Source organism: Pelobates fuscus, chromosome 7 (assembly GCF_036172605.1).
Source record: "Pelobates fuscus isolate aPelFus1 chromosome 7, aPelFus1.pri, whole genome shotgun sequence".
NCBI lineage: Eukaryota > Metazoa > Chordata > Amphibia > Anura > Pelobatidae > Pelobates > Pelobates fuscus.
Genome location: NC_086323.1, coordinates 128,968,403 through 128,985,924, shown reverse-complemented (window position 1 = coordinate 128,985,924; position 17,522 = coordinate 128,968,403). Strand labels below are relative to the sequence as shown.

General features: G+C 42.9%; 1 protein-coding gene across 1 annotated transcript; it reads right to left on the bottom strand.

Annotated features, from left to right (window-relative positions):
• Window positions 1-466: 466 nt before the first annotated feature.
• LOC134568812 (WAP four-disulfide core domain protein 2-like) lies at window positions 467-13,401 on the bottom strand. The gene is made up of 4 exons (XM_063427484.1): window positions 13,179-13,401; window positions 9,053-9,193; window positions 1,586-1,726; window positions 467-616 (listed from the first exon to the last, which is right to left on the bottom strand). Exons 1-4 carry the CDS (start codon window positions 13,267-13,269, stop codon window positions 609-611), a joined length of 381 nt encoding a protein of 126 aa, XP_063283554.1. The 5' UTR covers window positions 13,270-13,401; the 3' UTR covers window positions 467-608.
• Window positions 13,402-17,522: the final 4,121 nt, after the last annotated feature.

The following is a 17,522-nucleotide window of genomic DNA, read 5'->3' as shown; positions in this document are numbered from 1 at the left end:
GACACTAATCATCAGAACCACCTCAGCTTAATGTAGTAGTTTTGGTGTAACCACTGTAGTGTTTTCATTGGTGCTTAGGAACAACTCTAGTGGCGGTCACTCAGATGGCCACTAGTGGTGCTTCCTTATCCAGTGCTGCTGCATAGTATGCAGCACTGGCGTTTAACTTCTCTATACTCTGCATGGAAGTGCTGAACGGTCCCCTTAGAGATATTTTCTCACACATGCGCAATAGCCTCCAAATGCTTGCTTATGGCAAAGGATTTGATTGGATTGGTTAGGCTGAGATTATTAAGATATCTGAGTGAGCCTGGTTGCCTAAACAGCTACTTTAGAACTATAGTGGCAGGAATGTTCCTTTAATGGTTGTGCATATTTTTCTTTAGTTTTCAATTGCTAAAATGAAGATGTGATTGTAGGCATTTGGTATCACCATTCCCAAGTACAGGTGAAAGCAAACAAACTTAAATTTTTTTTATTTATATATTTCTTTAATCACCATACAAAAGATTATTCTCAAGTACACAGTTATGTAATAGGACGAATTCATATCCACAAGTGGACTTAAAATGTTTCTTCATCGCTCATGTTGTTTTTCTGAGAAAGTGTTATATCGCTGTAAAATCACAAGATAAAAAAAAGTTAATGAGCATGAGCTTAATGTAGAATACAGAGTTCAAAATATTTGTATTCATAGAGGAAGAAGGGCTGACCTAGGTTGGAGACCCAAGTGGGTTCCTGAAAAATTCCAGGCCCGATTAGAGGTTTTTATTTTTTCAATTTGCTTTTTTACAAAGTGGCTTTGGTTACACTATCTGATGACCATATATTGTGCATATGCCCAGAGTACAAAGAAAAAAAAAAAAAAACAATAATAAATGAAAAACCGCCCTACAAAAATTAATTCAAGTGAGCCAATGGAGGGCTCCACACAGACTGATGATTCAAGGTGACATTGACAATTAAACATAGCACTCTAAAAAGGCAAGCCATAGTATTTTTAATTTTTACAGCGAGCCAGCCACTAAATGGTAAAACATTGCCCTTCCGAAAGTTTGCTAACTATTTGTCTGCTAGCTGCTAGCGATACCAGGGAAAGAATAGTGCAGAATTCTTTCAAATCCCTAGCAGAAAGCAAGTTACTTTTTTGACCAGATGTGTCAGTCTCAAGACAAAATCTGGCCAATATACAATTTCCATTTAATGTTTGGCAAACATAAAAGCTTTCTGTTTGTATCTAAGATCTTAATATTTGTATCTAAGGTTTGAGGTGTTAATTTGGTTTTATGAATATTTTGAGCCAATCTCAAAGATTTCTGCAATATCAACAGTTTGAGGGGGGTTGTTGTTTTTTTATGTACGTTGTTGCAATTTTGATGAAATTATCCCACATGAGAGAGTCTGACACTAACCAAATCAGGTATCATTTTCTCCTTTGCGTCCAGAACATATAGGTAATACATGCTTTATAACTCAGATTGGGAATGTGTGCAATTTGTCAGATAAACACCTCTATACTTTGTCATACTTTTTCACCAATGCTTGTTTTTTTTTCTACTAGCTGTTTTTTACCGTTAATGCTTACTTTTAGGAATTTGGCAGGCGGAACCATCACATCCGGTTGGACAGCATTTCTGGTCCCCCATACATTTTGAGTCAGCTGAGCAGTGAATTGTACTGTCACAGGTGGTGCTATTTGAATTCTCAGGGCAAATTCCTGGTTTTTCTAAAAGTAGATCAAGAAAATCTTTTAAGATAAAACAGCATTTTTAATCACGAGCGTCAAACACATAAACACATGTTGACTACTATAATAATGTACTGCCTGGCCACAAGCCCAGTCATCAAGACAGTGGTTAGTAATCAAGCACTAATGAATGGCTTTGGGTCCGTTATAACTACAGGCTTCAGACAGCATGTTCGTAAACAGGAAGCAATGTATCACAATTGTGGACAAAGCAAGCAGATACTTCGGTAATAGTCAAAGAAGGAGTACTTGGGAATATGTGACAGAGTGAATACTTGGAGCAGATGTACAATGGTGGCTGCCTTGGGAAAGAAAAGAAGTGAAATTCTTATGCAAAGTGTAGCAAAAAAAATCCAAACACATGTGATGCCATAATACATACTTTTGATACATCTAGATTTCTACCACCTTTAAAGTCTATTGTTCTATAAACCAGTTTGACAGCTAATAGAGACTCTTCCTCCTTAACCCCTTAAGGACCAAACTTCTGGAATAAAAGGGAATTATGACATGTCACACACGTCATGTGTCCTTAAGGGGTTAAAGGGACATTCCTGGCACCCAGACCATTTCTGCTCATTGGAGTGGTCTGGGTGCCAACTCCCACTACTCTTAACCCTGCAAGTGTAATTATTACAGTTTTTAATAAACTGCAATAATTAACTTGCAGGGTTAACTCCACCTCTAGTGGCTGTCTACTAGATGGTCACTTCCTCCATCATAGCACAGATTATCTGTGCTAGAGCGTCGCTGGACGTCCTCACGCTGTGTGAGGACCTCCAGCGTCGCTCATTTCCTCATAGGAAAATCTTTTTCAATGCTTTCCTATGGGGAGCGCTGCCGTGCATGCACATTATGTCTCCTCGGCCGGTGGGCGGGATCGGTCTCGCCCACCGGCCGACGGAGACAGTAGGAGGAGCGGCACGGAGGAGGAGACAGCGACCCCTTCAGTAACTGGGGATTGGGGGCTGGGAGGGAGAGAGGGTACCTCCAGTGCCAGAAAAACGGATTGTTTTCCTGGCACTGGAGTTTTCCTTTAACCCCTTAAGGACACATGACATGTCTGACACCCTTTTATTCCAGAAGTTTGGTCCTTAAGGGGTTAAAGGAACTCTATAGGGTCAAGAACACAAACATACATTCCTGACTCTATAGTGTTAAAACCGCCATATAGCCCCTCCCCGACCCTCTCTTGCCTCCCTAAATATAGTAAAATCTTACTTGTATTCAAGTCTGCAGTTGCTTGCTCTGCCCTAGAACTGCCTGCTGTCTGCTGACATCATCAGAAGTGGTGGTCTGAGCCAATCACAATTATTCCTCGTAGGATTGGCTGAGACTGTCAAGGAGGCAGATCAAGGGCAGAGCCAGCCCAAGTCAAACACAGCCCTGGCCAATCAGCATCTCCTCATAGAGATTAATTGAATCAATTAATTGCATCTCTATGAGAAAAGTTCAGTGTTTTCATGCAGAGGGTGGATACACTGTGTAGCATTGACCCAGGAAGCACCTCTAGTAACCATCGGAGGAGTGGCTAGTGGAGTTATCACTAGGCTGTAATGTAAACACTGCATTTTCTCTAAAAAGACAGTGTTTACGGCAAAAAGCCTGAAGAGAATGATTCTACTCACCAGAACAATAAGCTGTAGTTGTTCTAGTGATAACTGTCATTATATTTTTAATATCTTAATATTTATGTTGTAATAAACCATTTATCTTATGTTTTAATATGTGTCTATTGAAATTATTTAAGAACTAAGCCAAAAAACTGAAGAAATCACTGAAGAAGTCAATGCTCATTATTTTTAAGTCTTTTAAAATATTTTTTTAGAATTCCTGACAAAATGCTTCAGACAGAATTCGCACACAATGTTACAAATAAATGGACTGTTACCAATTACTGAGCACTGGGTGGGATTACTGACCCAAGGTGCATGATAACGGCTGTCAGAAAGTGGGATGGGGAAGCGCAGGTAAGGGTTGCCTCCAGCGCCAATCTCAAGGTCCCGCAGGCAGCATCTGGCTTCTGAATTGGAGTGGAGTGCCGCCAGGCAGGGGCGACCGATGATTGACTAGAGTGGTCAGCTGATGCTCTCAGCCAGCCAGTAGCTCACCATTTATAGAAAAGTTACATACCAAAAATCATCAGAATAGATTACATCACCGTAGAAGAATCGAGCTGCAGTGAGTAAGTAGTCTGTGCTAGCATTTCAATAAAGGAAAGTGTAATTGGGTTTTTAATCCATCAAAAACCCAAGGGGGAGCAGTAATCTAAACAAACATGTAACTAGCTTTATATAAACAATATAGTGCAAAAGTAAACAAATAGGCTTATGAAAGGTCAGGTGAAAAACACTTAGTGAAGGCAACCTCTATAAAAGGATGACTCTCTAATCCTTAAAATATACATGCAACAAAAGTGCGTACAGAAAACCCTACTTGTAGTAGAGGATGCCACATCACCAGGGTCAATAAATTGTACATTTATCACTCTAGTATGAGGATATCGGTTATGAAAAATTACACTGAATTAGAGATGTTTTTATACATTAAAGGATCACTATAGGGTCAGGAACACAAACTTGTATTCCTGACCCTATAGTGTTAAAACCACCATCTAGCTCCCCTGGGCCCCTCATGCCTCCCTAAATATAGAAATCTTACTGTATTCAAGCCTAAAGCTGTAGATCTGCATGCTGTTTGTCTCAGAAAAAAAACAGTCTACTGACATCATCAGCAGTGGTAGCCTGATCCAATCACAATGCTTCCCCATATGATTGGCTGAGACTGACAAAGAGGCAGATCAGGGGCAGAGCTAGCATGATTCAAACACAGCCAGGGCCGGACTGGGAAAAAAAATTGGCCCGGGCATGTTTCAATCACAGCGGCCCCCTGAGAACGGGGCGGGGCCAGAGAGGGTGTGTTTTGTCATCACTAATGACAAGCACGCCCCCTCTCAAAGTGAGCATGTTAGTTCAATGCCCAGAGCCCGGCTGAAGAGCTCTGGCATTAGAAAAAGGCCCTGTATTTGTTCTGCGCAGTGCAAGCAAATTTAATAACATGCTTGCGCTGTGTTTGCTTTTAACTTGTCTCTGGTGTCTCCATAAGTGGCATACCAGAGGACAAAAGGGCCAGAAAAGCGTATGGTGCATGTATTTGGAGCCTGCTTGTGGGATTGCGTGTGTGTTGAGTAAGCTGATTGTGGTGTGGTATTGTGTAAATAGGTCAATTTAATTTGTGTTTGTGGTGTGACTATGTGTGACTAGGGGCTGTAGCGAGTGTTTATAGGGGGCATAGTGTCTATAGGGGATGTAGTGAGTGTGTGCATACGGGCTGTAGTGTGTGTAGGGGTTGTACAGAGTGTGTGTTTAGAGAATGTAGTATGTGTTTGCTTACAAGGAATGTCTAGTGTGCATAGGGAATCCAGAGTTTGTATGTCAGGAATGTAGTGTGTGTAGGTGGTGCAGTGTGTGTAAAGGATCCAGAGCAGTGATCTTGTGTGTAAAGGAGCCAGAGTGTGTATAGGAGATTGTGTGTGTGTGTATAGAGGATTCAGAGTGTATATAGGGTAAGGGATCTAGAGTGTATCTGGAGCGTAATGTGTGTAGTGGTGCTGTAGAATATAATATTGTAAAGCGCTATGGAATCTGTTGGCGCTATATAAATGGCAATAATAATAATAATAATAATATTATGCATGCTGCACCCTTCACACATGCACACAGCACACTGCGCCCTTCACACATACAATACGTCCAAACACATATTTTTCTATGTGTTTGGACGGATTGTATGTGTGAAGGGCGCAGTGTTTTGGGTGCGCTGTGTGTATGTGTGAAGGGTGCAGCATGTGTGTGAGGATTGCAGTGTGTGTGTAAGAGGGGTGCTGTGTTTGTGAGGGTGTTCTGATCTACTTTTACATTCTATGTTTCTATTTTTTTTTGTCCGTTAACTTACTGAGGGTTATTTTATATATTATACATACGTGTGTGTGTTGTATATGTGTGAGAGTGTGCTGTGTGTGAGTGTGTTGTATGACTGAAGGTGATGTGAGTGAAGGTGCTGTGTGTGTCTAAGGGTGCTGTGTGTGTGTGTGTGTGTGTGTGTGTGTGTGTCTGAGGGTGCTGTGTGAGTGAAGGTGCTGTGTGTGTGTCTGAGGGTGCTCTGTGAGTGAAGGTGCTGTGTGTGTCTGAGGGTGATGTTAGTATGAGTGTGCTGTATGTGTCTGAGGGTGATGTTAGTATGAGTGTGCTGTGTGAGTGAAGGTGCTATGTGTGTCTGAGGGTGATGTTAGTATGAGTGTGCGGTGTGTGAGTGCTCTTAGTGTGAGTGTATATAGCACAGTGTTTGTATAAATATGTTTTTTTTAATTTATTTATAAAAACTAAAAACTATGTATCCCCCCTCCCTTCTTACCTTTAGCCAGGGAGGGGGTGGGAAGCCGGGTTTCCATGGTAGGGGGGGTGCCGTGCTGCCATGGAGGGTGCCGTTCTGCCTGTCCCTGGTGGTCCAGTGGTGAGAGTGAGCTCTAGCCTGCAGGCTAGAGTTCACTCTCGCGAGATCTGAGCGTTGCCGCATTAACCACGGCAACGATCAGACCTCGCGAGTGGACCCGGCGGAGCTGCTCGCTAGAGCTCCGCCGGTCCTCTCCTCCCTCCCTCCCTCCCCAGCAAGCGGCCGCATCTCAGTGCCTCTGGGCCGGTAAGGGAGATCTTTGATCTCCCCACCGGCCCATGGAGGCACAGAGCAGGGCCGGCGCTCGGATAGCGCCGGCCCTGCAGGGGCTGGCAGGGGAGATCCTGTGATCTCCCCTGCCGGCCGAGGCCCCACGGCCATCGCGGCCCACCGGGCATTTGCCCGGTATGCCCGATGGCCAGTCCGGGCCTGAACACAGCCCTGGCCAATCAGCATCTCCTCATAGAGATGAATTGAATCAATGAATCTCTATGAGGAAAGTTCAGTGTCTTGATGCAGAGGGAGGAGATACTGAATGTTTGTATGCATTTTAAGCAGCCATGACACAGGAAGGATCTCTAACAGCCATCTGAGTAGTGGCCAGTGAAGTTATCACTAGGCTGTAATGTAAACACTGCATTTACTCTGAAAATACAGTGTTTACAGCAAAAAGCCTGAAGGTAATGATTCTACTCACCAGAACAAATTCAATAAGCTGAAGTTGTTCTGGTGACTATAGTGTCCCTTTAAAGGAACACTATAGGGTCAGGAACACAAACATGTATTTGTGACCCTATAGTGTTAAAACCACCATCTAGCCCCCCGGGTCCTCCTTACCCCCATAGCAATATCTTACATTAATTCCAGTCTGCTGCTGGCTCTGTCCCTGATCTGTAACATTCACTAGGGAACCCTAAGGTGCAGACAGGACAGAGTAGAGAGAATTGCAATACCGATCCTTGGAATGGTCGGATTATGCAAGAAGGGATAGTCAAAATACAAGCCGAGGCCAAGGGAAACAGAGAGACAGAATAACGAGAGACAAAGCCAAATATCAGTAACCAGGAAATCCAAATAACAAGTGCAACGCTTAATGGTAAACCAAAGACCACAACAGGGCACTGAGGCAAAGGAGAGGTTAGCTTATATACACACAGGGTGTGTCTGATTGGCTAACCTCCAATTAGTGTTAACCATAACACGTGGGAGGAGTTTCTTCCCTCCCTTGTGGTCTGTGAGGTCATCACTGTGTGCTGTGTCACATGACCGGGTGTAGCACACATATAAGGAAGCTGCTCTGGAGCGTGCAGCGTCAGACACACTGCCAGTCTGGAGACAGGGACCAGATGACGTCGCTCGCTGTGATGGGGTACGCAAGGTCACTGAGAGCGACGTGGGGGCAGGGGACCTGACATGATCTGCCTGACATCATCAAAAGTGATAGGAAAGCTTTGGATTTACTGAGCTTGTCAAGAAGGTAGATCAGGGGCAGATCCAGCACAGGTCAAACACAGCCCTGTCTAACCAGCATCTCCTCATAGAGATTGATTGAATCAATGCAACTATATGAGGAAAGTTCAGTGTCTTCATGCAGAGGGTAGAGACACTGAATGGCAGTGCTGCTCACTGTGCAGCACTGACCCAGGAAGCACCTCTCGTAGCCATCTGAGGAGTGGCCAGTGGAGGGCACCCTAGGCGGTGATGTAAACAATGCCTATTCTCTGAAAAGACAGTGTTTACTTCAAAAGCCTGAAGGGAATGAGTATACTCACCAGAACAAATACAATAAGCTGTAATTGTTCTGGTGACTATAGTATTTATTTAACGTAGATAAAAACAGTAATCGTGTAATCATAGTGTAGTAAATCCATTTAACGATAGATAAAACAACAGTTAAAACACAACCACAAAATGAATTTCACATATACAAAGAAATGTGCAAATAAAACAGTGCCACCAAGAGCTCCATCCCACCGCTTAGGTTAGACTACCTTCTCTTGGCATCCAGGATTCAAAGTCCCAGTTCATATACCTGGCTCCTCTCCAACAGCTAGCTATCTTGTGGGGGTCTTAGCTCAACGCGTTTTGTCCCTTGTCCTCGGACTTCATGAGGAGATGATTTCACATCTGGAGTTTAACATAGAAATACTTCATTTACCACATTCACATGATCCGGCACATATGCAAGTCGATCCCGACACTCAGTAAAGTGCCGAATCGTGTGGATACGGGATAGGGCGTATTTAAATTCTGAACTCTAAGTGGGAAAGCATCTCCTGAGGAAATCCAAGGACATGGGACGAAATGCATTGAGCTAAGACCACCACAAGATAGCTAGCTGTTGGAAAGAAACCGGGCATAAGAACTGGGACTTTGAACCCTGGATGCAAAGAGATGGTAGTCTTCCTAACTAAGCGGTGGGATTGAGCCCATGCTGGCACTGTTTCATTTTCATGTTTCTTTGTACATGTGTAATTCCTTTTGTGAGTGTGTTTAAGTGTTGTTTTATTTATCATTAATTAAATTGATTTACTACACTATGATTACGCTTTGTATCTACATTTATGTATGACAACATCTCAAATCCAGTGGAATGTTTCATAAGCGATATCCTCATACCAGAGTGCCAACAGTCCAATTTATTGACACTGGTGTTGTGGCGCCCTTTACTGCATGTAGGGCTTTCTATACACACTTTTATTGTACTAGATCTATAGGCAGCATTTTTGATCTGGCTAAAATCTTTCTGTGCTACATTTATAACAGAGATGGCTTAATGCTTTGTAGAATTGTTTGCACAGGAAAATTCAGAGGCTGTGTAAAAAGAACAACTTATCTATAGTGTAATCTTACCATTTGGTGTTTGACATTGGTACCCATCGCATCCGGTTCGGCAGCATTTCAAATTACCAAGGCATTCACTATCTGTTGTACACGATTTCTTACACACTCCAAGTGCCAAGCTTACAACAGGAGGACATACACCAGGTTTGTCTGCAGGAAAAAAAGTTCACTGAGGTCAAACATAGAATAATGTTGAGCATTCTGTGGAGAGGTGAAAATCCCGATCTCTGTGTTTTGAGCAAAGGAGAAATGGGTGCTTATGGCTGTATAAAAAAAAGTTCTGAAGATATGTGTCTGCATGTCTCTCTATTTGGAACAGTTAAGAGGGTTGTGTTGTCATATCTGTATGTTAGGATTAGACAAGATGGATGTGCCCTGATTCCTGTGCATTTGGAAAAGATATGCATGGTGTGCTATTATGTTTATATATTAAGAAGAGGTGTGAGGGTGTGTCTTGATGTCTGTATTTGAAAGATATTAGGGTGGTCAATACAGAAATACAGCTTTATATAATGTATTCAGCATGTCTTTAGGTTAGTATGCCAAGTAATTCTAATTGCTACCTATTTCTATTTTGGTGGCTTTATTTTTACTTTGTAACAATTTGCTTCTTTGCAATATGCTGGGTAATACGGCTGAAATATAGATTTTTTTTTTTAGGTTTTTGATATTTTATAAGTAACTTTGAAGAACCCCTGCCTTGTACTAGATTGGAGAACTAGAGAATTTCAGCACACAAGCAGGGAGTCCTTTCTGCAATGTTAGAATCGATCTAGACCAACAATGCAGACAACAATCATCGCTGTCTTGAAGGCCCCATGCTGTTTTGGCAGGTCTCATAAGCTATGACAAGGGTTCCTTCCGAGTTCTATCATATGTTTACAAGTGTTAGAAGGAATAGTTGTCCATGTTATTCAGTTTAATGATTCTGTAACACAAGCCCATCTCCATTATATGGACTCCTCTTCCTGTGAAAACTAATGTACACAGAAACAAACAATTACTTTACTCCTTCATGCTCCATAGGGCTTCCTCATAACTTGAATTCAATATATAGATGGAAAAAATAAATCAGAGAAACTTTTGCAACATCATGTATGTATCTAAACAACAAATAGGTAGGTACTCCATTTTCAGTATCACACTGACAGATGGCTCTCAGACTTCTGATATGATTTTTATTAATTCAATCTTTCATAAATATTACTTGCACCTATTCCAAATTTCCATGAGAATGATCGACTGGGTGTGGATCTCCTACACAATGCTTAGCTATCATGCTTGTATATCTTGAAGGAGGAGGTCAAATATGCAGTAAACCTACCAAATCTAGCAAAGTTCCAGAACCAGGCGGTTTTAGGTTAGAAATCAGAGACCCCAAATGCTGTGCTTTGGAGTCTAGATGCTCAGAAAGTCTTTGGCCTAGTGACCTGGGCTTATTCGTCTACTTTGGTATACGTAGTTGTACATCCTTTTTTCTATCTCATTACAAATCTATATGATAACACGTTGCCTGATAAAACCATAACAGACTAAACTTAAGCACAGTAATCATGAGGATAAAAGTGCATCAAGCCCATCATAAGGCCAACCAATCTTCTCACCCCCCCCCCCCCCCTTTTCCTATATGTGTTGAATAGATCCCACACCATGGTATTAAGAGTTGCCTTAAGGAGTGAAAATCCTTGAGCCTTACAATTACCGGGACAGCTTGGCTTTGAAAATGTCACCTCAAAATTTATACTGACATTAGCACAACTCATGAAAATGTTCCCTAACTTACAACTATAAACCTTCATTATCACCATCCTTTCTCCTTTTGGAAAAGATGATCTTCCCCACTTTGCCACTCTGTGAGCAAAAACTCCCCCAAACTGCCACTCCACTAACTCCCTACATGACACCCTGCAAAAACTCTCTGAACACATGGACGACCCTCACACCAGACCCGATAAACTGCATTCACTCATTCCTGACATACAACTCGAGAACATATAGAATGTCTACCATGACATTATATAAACTATTGCCTGCAGCAACATACCAAGAAATGCCTTAAAAATTGCCAATCAGATATACTGTTCTGATAAGCAATTCAAAGATTCAGACAAATATTGTCAACAACTATCCTGTGGTTGGAAGGATGGTTGGTTTTACAAGTCAAGACATCACAGTGCATTCTTTGACAATTTTAATCCTGCATGGCTTGCCCACTAAAGTCTCTAATGACTTTGACAAATACATCCACCATAATTGATGCCCCTAAAAAATGGACTTGGGGCCATTTGGTCACCTTTGAGACAATTCAATTGTAATCTATACTCTTACGGATTATCGCTGAGTACAGACAATCAAAGTGCAAGACTTATGCACAAGAGTAGGGCAACAATTAGTGTCTTGTGTAGGGCAACAATTAGATCTCACATGCTTCTTACGCATTCCTAAATCCATTTATAAAATTTCAGAGAAGAACAGAAGAATGTATGCTGACTGACACTACTAGTTACAAGCTGTCCAAGACACACATACTCTGATAAATACTTTAGGAATATGTGCTGCAACCCATTTAATTTTGTGAAATCTCCTGTACACAAATTAAAAAAACAACAACACAATAATTGCCCTTATAATACCTTTCATGCCTGAATGACTTCTCATTCAGATAGGAGAAAAGGAGGGTGGGAGACAGAAGAAGTGGAAATAGAAGACATAGATGGGGGATGGGTGTTCTCGGGGCAATTAACCAAGGTATTTTTAACCTCTTAAAGATAAATGTGAATCAATAACATAAATGAAATATGATCTCTAAGTCAGCATGAAATGTTTATTTATTAACACCAGCTAGGCCAACTCTGCAATAGTTAATATAGGATGTCCCATCTCTCCCTTAAGCAAATTAAGCATAATAATGTAGCTCTGGTGCCATGTGAATGTAAGTAATAATAATGTATTTTCATGTGTTCCGCTATACACATACATTCCACACAGTACAATGAATTTTTTATTACTGTAGGAATCTGTGATATATTGATATACAACAAACATTACAACCAGTTTTATTACTGTGGAGTTGTATGATACATTCATGCACCCATAAACATAAATTGTCAGTTTTATTGCTGTGGAACTCTGTGATACATTCATACGCAACATTTTGCATTAAATATTATTGTGAGTTGTAGTGCCATGTGGGTTCGGTAACATAATTCTTAGCTCTGCCAAGCTGAGAATCATGGTTGTTACAGTCCACAGCATCTTGTAAATAGGTACCTATCAATCCCAAGTCACCCCAACCCTTCAACAAACAAACCTTATCTACATCTCATGCTAATGACTCAACAGACCATACAAAATGTACCACCCCATTACCTCTCACGACAACAGAGGTCATTATTTGGTCTCTGTATATTAGAACTAAAGGAATCCTTATTCCGTGTATGTATACATTATGAAAGGGATGTTTGTAAGCTTAGAAACTGGTGAGTGTATCAATCTATGGATAGGACCATACTCAACCCTTTAGGAGCTGTCACTTTATTACACTGTAAAAAAGTAGTGCCTGTGAGATCTCCAATTACTATAAGACAACAAAATGTTAGAACAGGAATAACCAGTAGTCAAATTATTGCTGCAATACACGTCCCATGATTTCTCTAAATCCATGAAAATTTGACAGCTCAATGTTGGCTGCTGTTGCTTCTGTGAAGATTAAAGTGGCCAATTTATCGAGAGTCAGGAACTTAAAGGGTAAAGTTATCAAAGGAAGTGAACTTACCAAACATCTGCATTGTCAAGGATGTCCATCTGCACTGTCATTGAGTCTAAAATCAGCTTTATAACAAGGCTTCAGAGAATAACACAGTGCTTTTGATATTTTGACTTGCAAATTTTTACGTCCATTTACTCTTTGGTGGATAACACCCCAGTGTGTTCTAGTCGCAAAACTACATTCTAGAACGCCGTAAAGGCACAGACATTGCTGATTTGTGAAATGTTTACAATTCAGCTCTTTTGACCTAAAAATTGTTATTCCCTTTGAATTACTGACAAATCACACTTTAGTGAATAACTCTGTTTGAAATCCAAATTAGACAAGATCCACAGGCAACATGATAACATTATTTTTTCCTCGTACCTGCTGCTTTCGTTGGCAAAGATTCCTCTTCTCCATGAAGAGGTCTTAGATCCAGCAAGAAGACTAGCAGCAAGCAGATAATGGTCTTCATTCTGATAGCAGGGAAAAAAAAAGCAATGCCTGCAGTCTCTTACATTTAAATCTTTGTCCTGGGATGGGTGGAGCAGAACGAGATGGGAGATTAACTTGGAAGAACCTCCCCATTCACCTGTTACATGAGTTTGTGCCTGAGGCACAAGGCAAGGAATTTTGTGTCTCCAAAGTATCAGATCTCTTAAACTGGTTATTTTCAAGTGGTTTGTAAACAGTGGAAAAATTGTACAAATGTTGAAAAAGGAAACAGACGATTGCGACATGTTGCAGCTGTTTAGAATAACAAGATGAGCTCACAGTATCGAGAATGCTTTCAAACACCACTTTACCCATGCATCGCAATCATATTATTGTTCACGTAAAGGGCATACATTACTCACATGCTCATGTTCCCCAGGAAAAAAAAAAAAAATGATATAGTAACGCGTCACATTCATATATTAAAAAAATAAATTACAAATTCAAAATGCTACAAGACAGTTGGCACCCATTGCACAAACAGAAACTAAAGTATGTTGCTTGAAAAAGTTCCAGAAACTATATACTTTGATATGAAGATCATTATTGGGGAATTTTTGGATCGATTTCAACAATATAATCGGGGCAAATCCTTGGTTAAAGCACAGATATTTGTGAAACGTTTGCAATAGTGTTGGTGGTCTAGGTCAAGTAGTTAAAGCAAATAGCCAGCAGAATAATTAGTTAAAAAAATACATTGTGGTTTAGAGCTCGCCTGTAAGCTCAGATAATACAGGCATACAGTAATACCTCGAATGTTTTGAGTGACTAGTTTTTAATGTTATTGATTGGTAGATAATATTATTATGAGTATGTTTATTTCAAGATTAGAGACAGCATACTAGTTTATAAACGCATACGTGGCTGGCTTATAAGGTCAACAACCACTTAGAAAAGGTCACTCCCAACCAAGACTATACACATGAAATTTACTTTGTTATGTTTACATAAAATATGATAACATATTACAGAATTAGATCTGCCATCACAATCAAAACACTGATTAACACTTGTCTCTCTGGCTACCGATCAGACAGGAAATCGCCAACGTTTAATTTCCACATACTTTCATATTCATGATTTTAAAAAAGTGAGAGGGGGGGCGGGGCCTGACAACCAAGATGGCCAGCAGCACATTCTCAGAGCTCCTGCTACTCAGGGCGTAATTGCATTGATATCGACCAACCTAAAGGCGATAGTGGCACATGGTGACTGGGAAAAGACGCATTATACCCTGACGCACGAAATGATGCCTGTCTGGCAACGGAGCTCCACGGCAAAACCCACACCGGCCATGCGGCCTACACCGGAGCAGGACCTGGTGCCCCAGGGGAGGCGACCGATTCCCCGGCATGGGAAGCACCCACAAGCGAGAAACCACTGCAGCCCTGCTGCCCCCCCCCTTTGGACCGGCGGGGGACGATTACCCCCACACCACTACATGAACAAACGGGACCAACGGGGCCTAACCAAGATGGCGGTACATGCGCAGCCTGTGACTCAGCATACACTAGCTAAGCCACCCAGGCATACCCTGGAGTTCTTCGACCGGTTGTGCACCCACCTCTGGTTGAAACACACCGACCGGAGATGGCTCTATAAACTGGAGAGAAGAGCGGCAGCAGCGTGGATCCGCCAGGCTACCCGGCGCCACCTACAGGGAAATCCCCCTCGCAAAAGCAGAACGGCCTCCATACGGAAACAAAGCCAAAGCTCCACAGGGCGGGAAACAGTGCCGGGTACCTCAGACGCCAAGGCTCAGGACCTCAAGCCTCAGAGGTGGGTCAACCAACACACCTGACTTGCCTGCCGTTCAACGACCCCAGCAACCCGCGACGGGCAAGGAACAACCCCACATGTGGACAATCTCAAAGCATGCAGAGATCGGGGGCGCCGATCAGGGACACTCAGTCTCCTAACTCCTCAAAATGGCGGCTCCAGTACTAGCACGGATCTGGGGACATCAGCAGAAGGCTCACCGTACGTGCTTCCAAGCAACAAAAGCCTACCCTCCAGGTGTCTGAGATCTCAGCAGTCTCTAATCAAACTGGGGATCGGGTGAGAAGGCAGTGACTGCCCTGAAGACATCTGTTCCTCCTGGCTTACTATTCATCTGGTGGACTCCTGTACCTTTTTTTTTTTATGTTTTTATTTTGTTTTGCTTTGAATCCATTTGCTGCCAACCTTCACTGTATCTACCTAGCAAGTGCATATGTCTCTCATAACTAAATTGTCAGGATATGTACCTAGTTTTAAAGCTAAGAATACTTACCCATCCACTGACATACCCTGCATAAGCATGTTCCACTAATTTAACATTATGCAGTAATAGCCAGTAATATCTTGCTAGAACTATGTTTTTTTTTTGTGTTTTTTTTTTAGCTATTAAGCATAGACGACCTAGCATGTTCCTGATATTTGTTAGCAATGTTATGCCAAGTGATTTCCTTTTTATTTTTAACCCACGCAAACAAGATGTGCCTTAGTTGATTACACTGATGCCACTAGCCCCCAGATTCCCATCTGTGACTGAATATACCCCAGTGCTAATGATGCCGCTATGCTTTACCCTTCGCTCGACACACACCTAACATACAACGGTGAGAAATGCCCACATACATCAGGGTTAGCTACTGCGGCAGATGATGGCCTCAAAAGTAGTATTGACCTCCCGTCTAACCAATAGCAATGCAGTACAACACCACATATAGACAACCTCCTGGCACCGCACTTGTTTAATCTCTACACTGACCATACACTCATGATAATACTTCACTTAATCCGAGCTTGACTGTTATCGACAATCATACCAAGTCTGTTTAACCCCTGTTCACTCTTACCCCCTAATCTCATACAACTGTGCATGCTTCACGCGATGCCCCAAGTGAACCTCGTGATACTCGCTTCGAGGATTGCCGTTGGGGTACCTCGAAACTGTATGTTATTACTTCATATGCACGATTTGCTAGCACTGTCGATGGTTTAATGGCATATCTAGATAGGCCTGTTAGCATGTTTGCCCTACCTTTATCACGGATGCATCACCGAGCAAAAACTGTTTATATAAAACTGTGTTTATTAATCCAATGTTTGAGCTAATCGAGAATATTGTTGCAACTTAACTCTTTCTAACCAAAGAAAAAAGTGCCTGACTATCGATTACCACAACTTGTACAGATGATGTTTACTACCCTAATTTGATGTCGCTGTTGTGGCGCACCAAAACTTATTGTTAATTTTGTGCACAATAAAAATAAAGAATTAGGGGGGCGGAGCCTGACCGCCGAGCAGCACAGACGTGGGCACCACGAGCTCCTGCCTGACGGGCCGAATTTGGGGCAAAATCAACGGCTACATAGACTGCAGACTCACCGTGTTGTGCTACCCATGCTAGGAATGCACCCCGGAACCGAAGGACACCCCTCTGAAACCCGTCGGGGCCGGGAAGGCGAAACGCCGAGTGCGGCCTACTAAAGTTGGAGCTGGGGAGAGACGGCCGCTCAACCCGACTCCAGACACACCAAGCGACTTTACAGGGCTCCTACTCGCCCCCCTCTGGACCGGTGGGGGTTATCCCGGTCCCCACTGGGAGAACGGACTGTGGCAACAATCATTACCTCAGCTGTCTGAACACAGTAGACAACGCAAGGCACCCCGACCTCACAAAATGGCGGAGGCCGTACCACAGTCGCAGCAACCTCTCGCACGAGCACTTGAGCTACCCCCAGACAACCTTGAAACCAGACTGGACGCTTTATTCCAGGCGTTTTGGGACAAACTGCAGACCCGTGCCACAGCCGAACAACCCAACCGGTGTACAGAACGGGAGGCGGGTGATTCCCCTCCGGGTAACCTACGCCGCATATCACCTTATCGCACCAGCGACAGCCCACCCGGGCAGATAGCCAACAGAGGCCTGGCCTCGAGACATCGTCCACACAGGGAGAAGGACGCACGCCGCAGGCGGCGGATGCCACCGCGATTCTCTAACTGCCCCTTAAGGGGCCAGGACCGGGCCGTTCGTGGATACCGAGTCCGTGGACAGAAGGTGTCGGCTATCGCAACATCCTGGGGCAGGAGGATAGCCCCCCGCACCTGTTGCTCACCGGTTAAGCCCGGCAATCAATCTCTGCAGCTGACAACCTGTCAAGCTACCCATCCTCTCAGGCAGAAAACGCCTCACGGCACAGTCTCCCTGCAACAGCCAAGCAGGCGGAATACTGCCCGGCATGA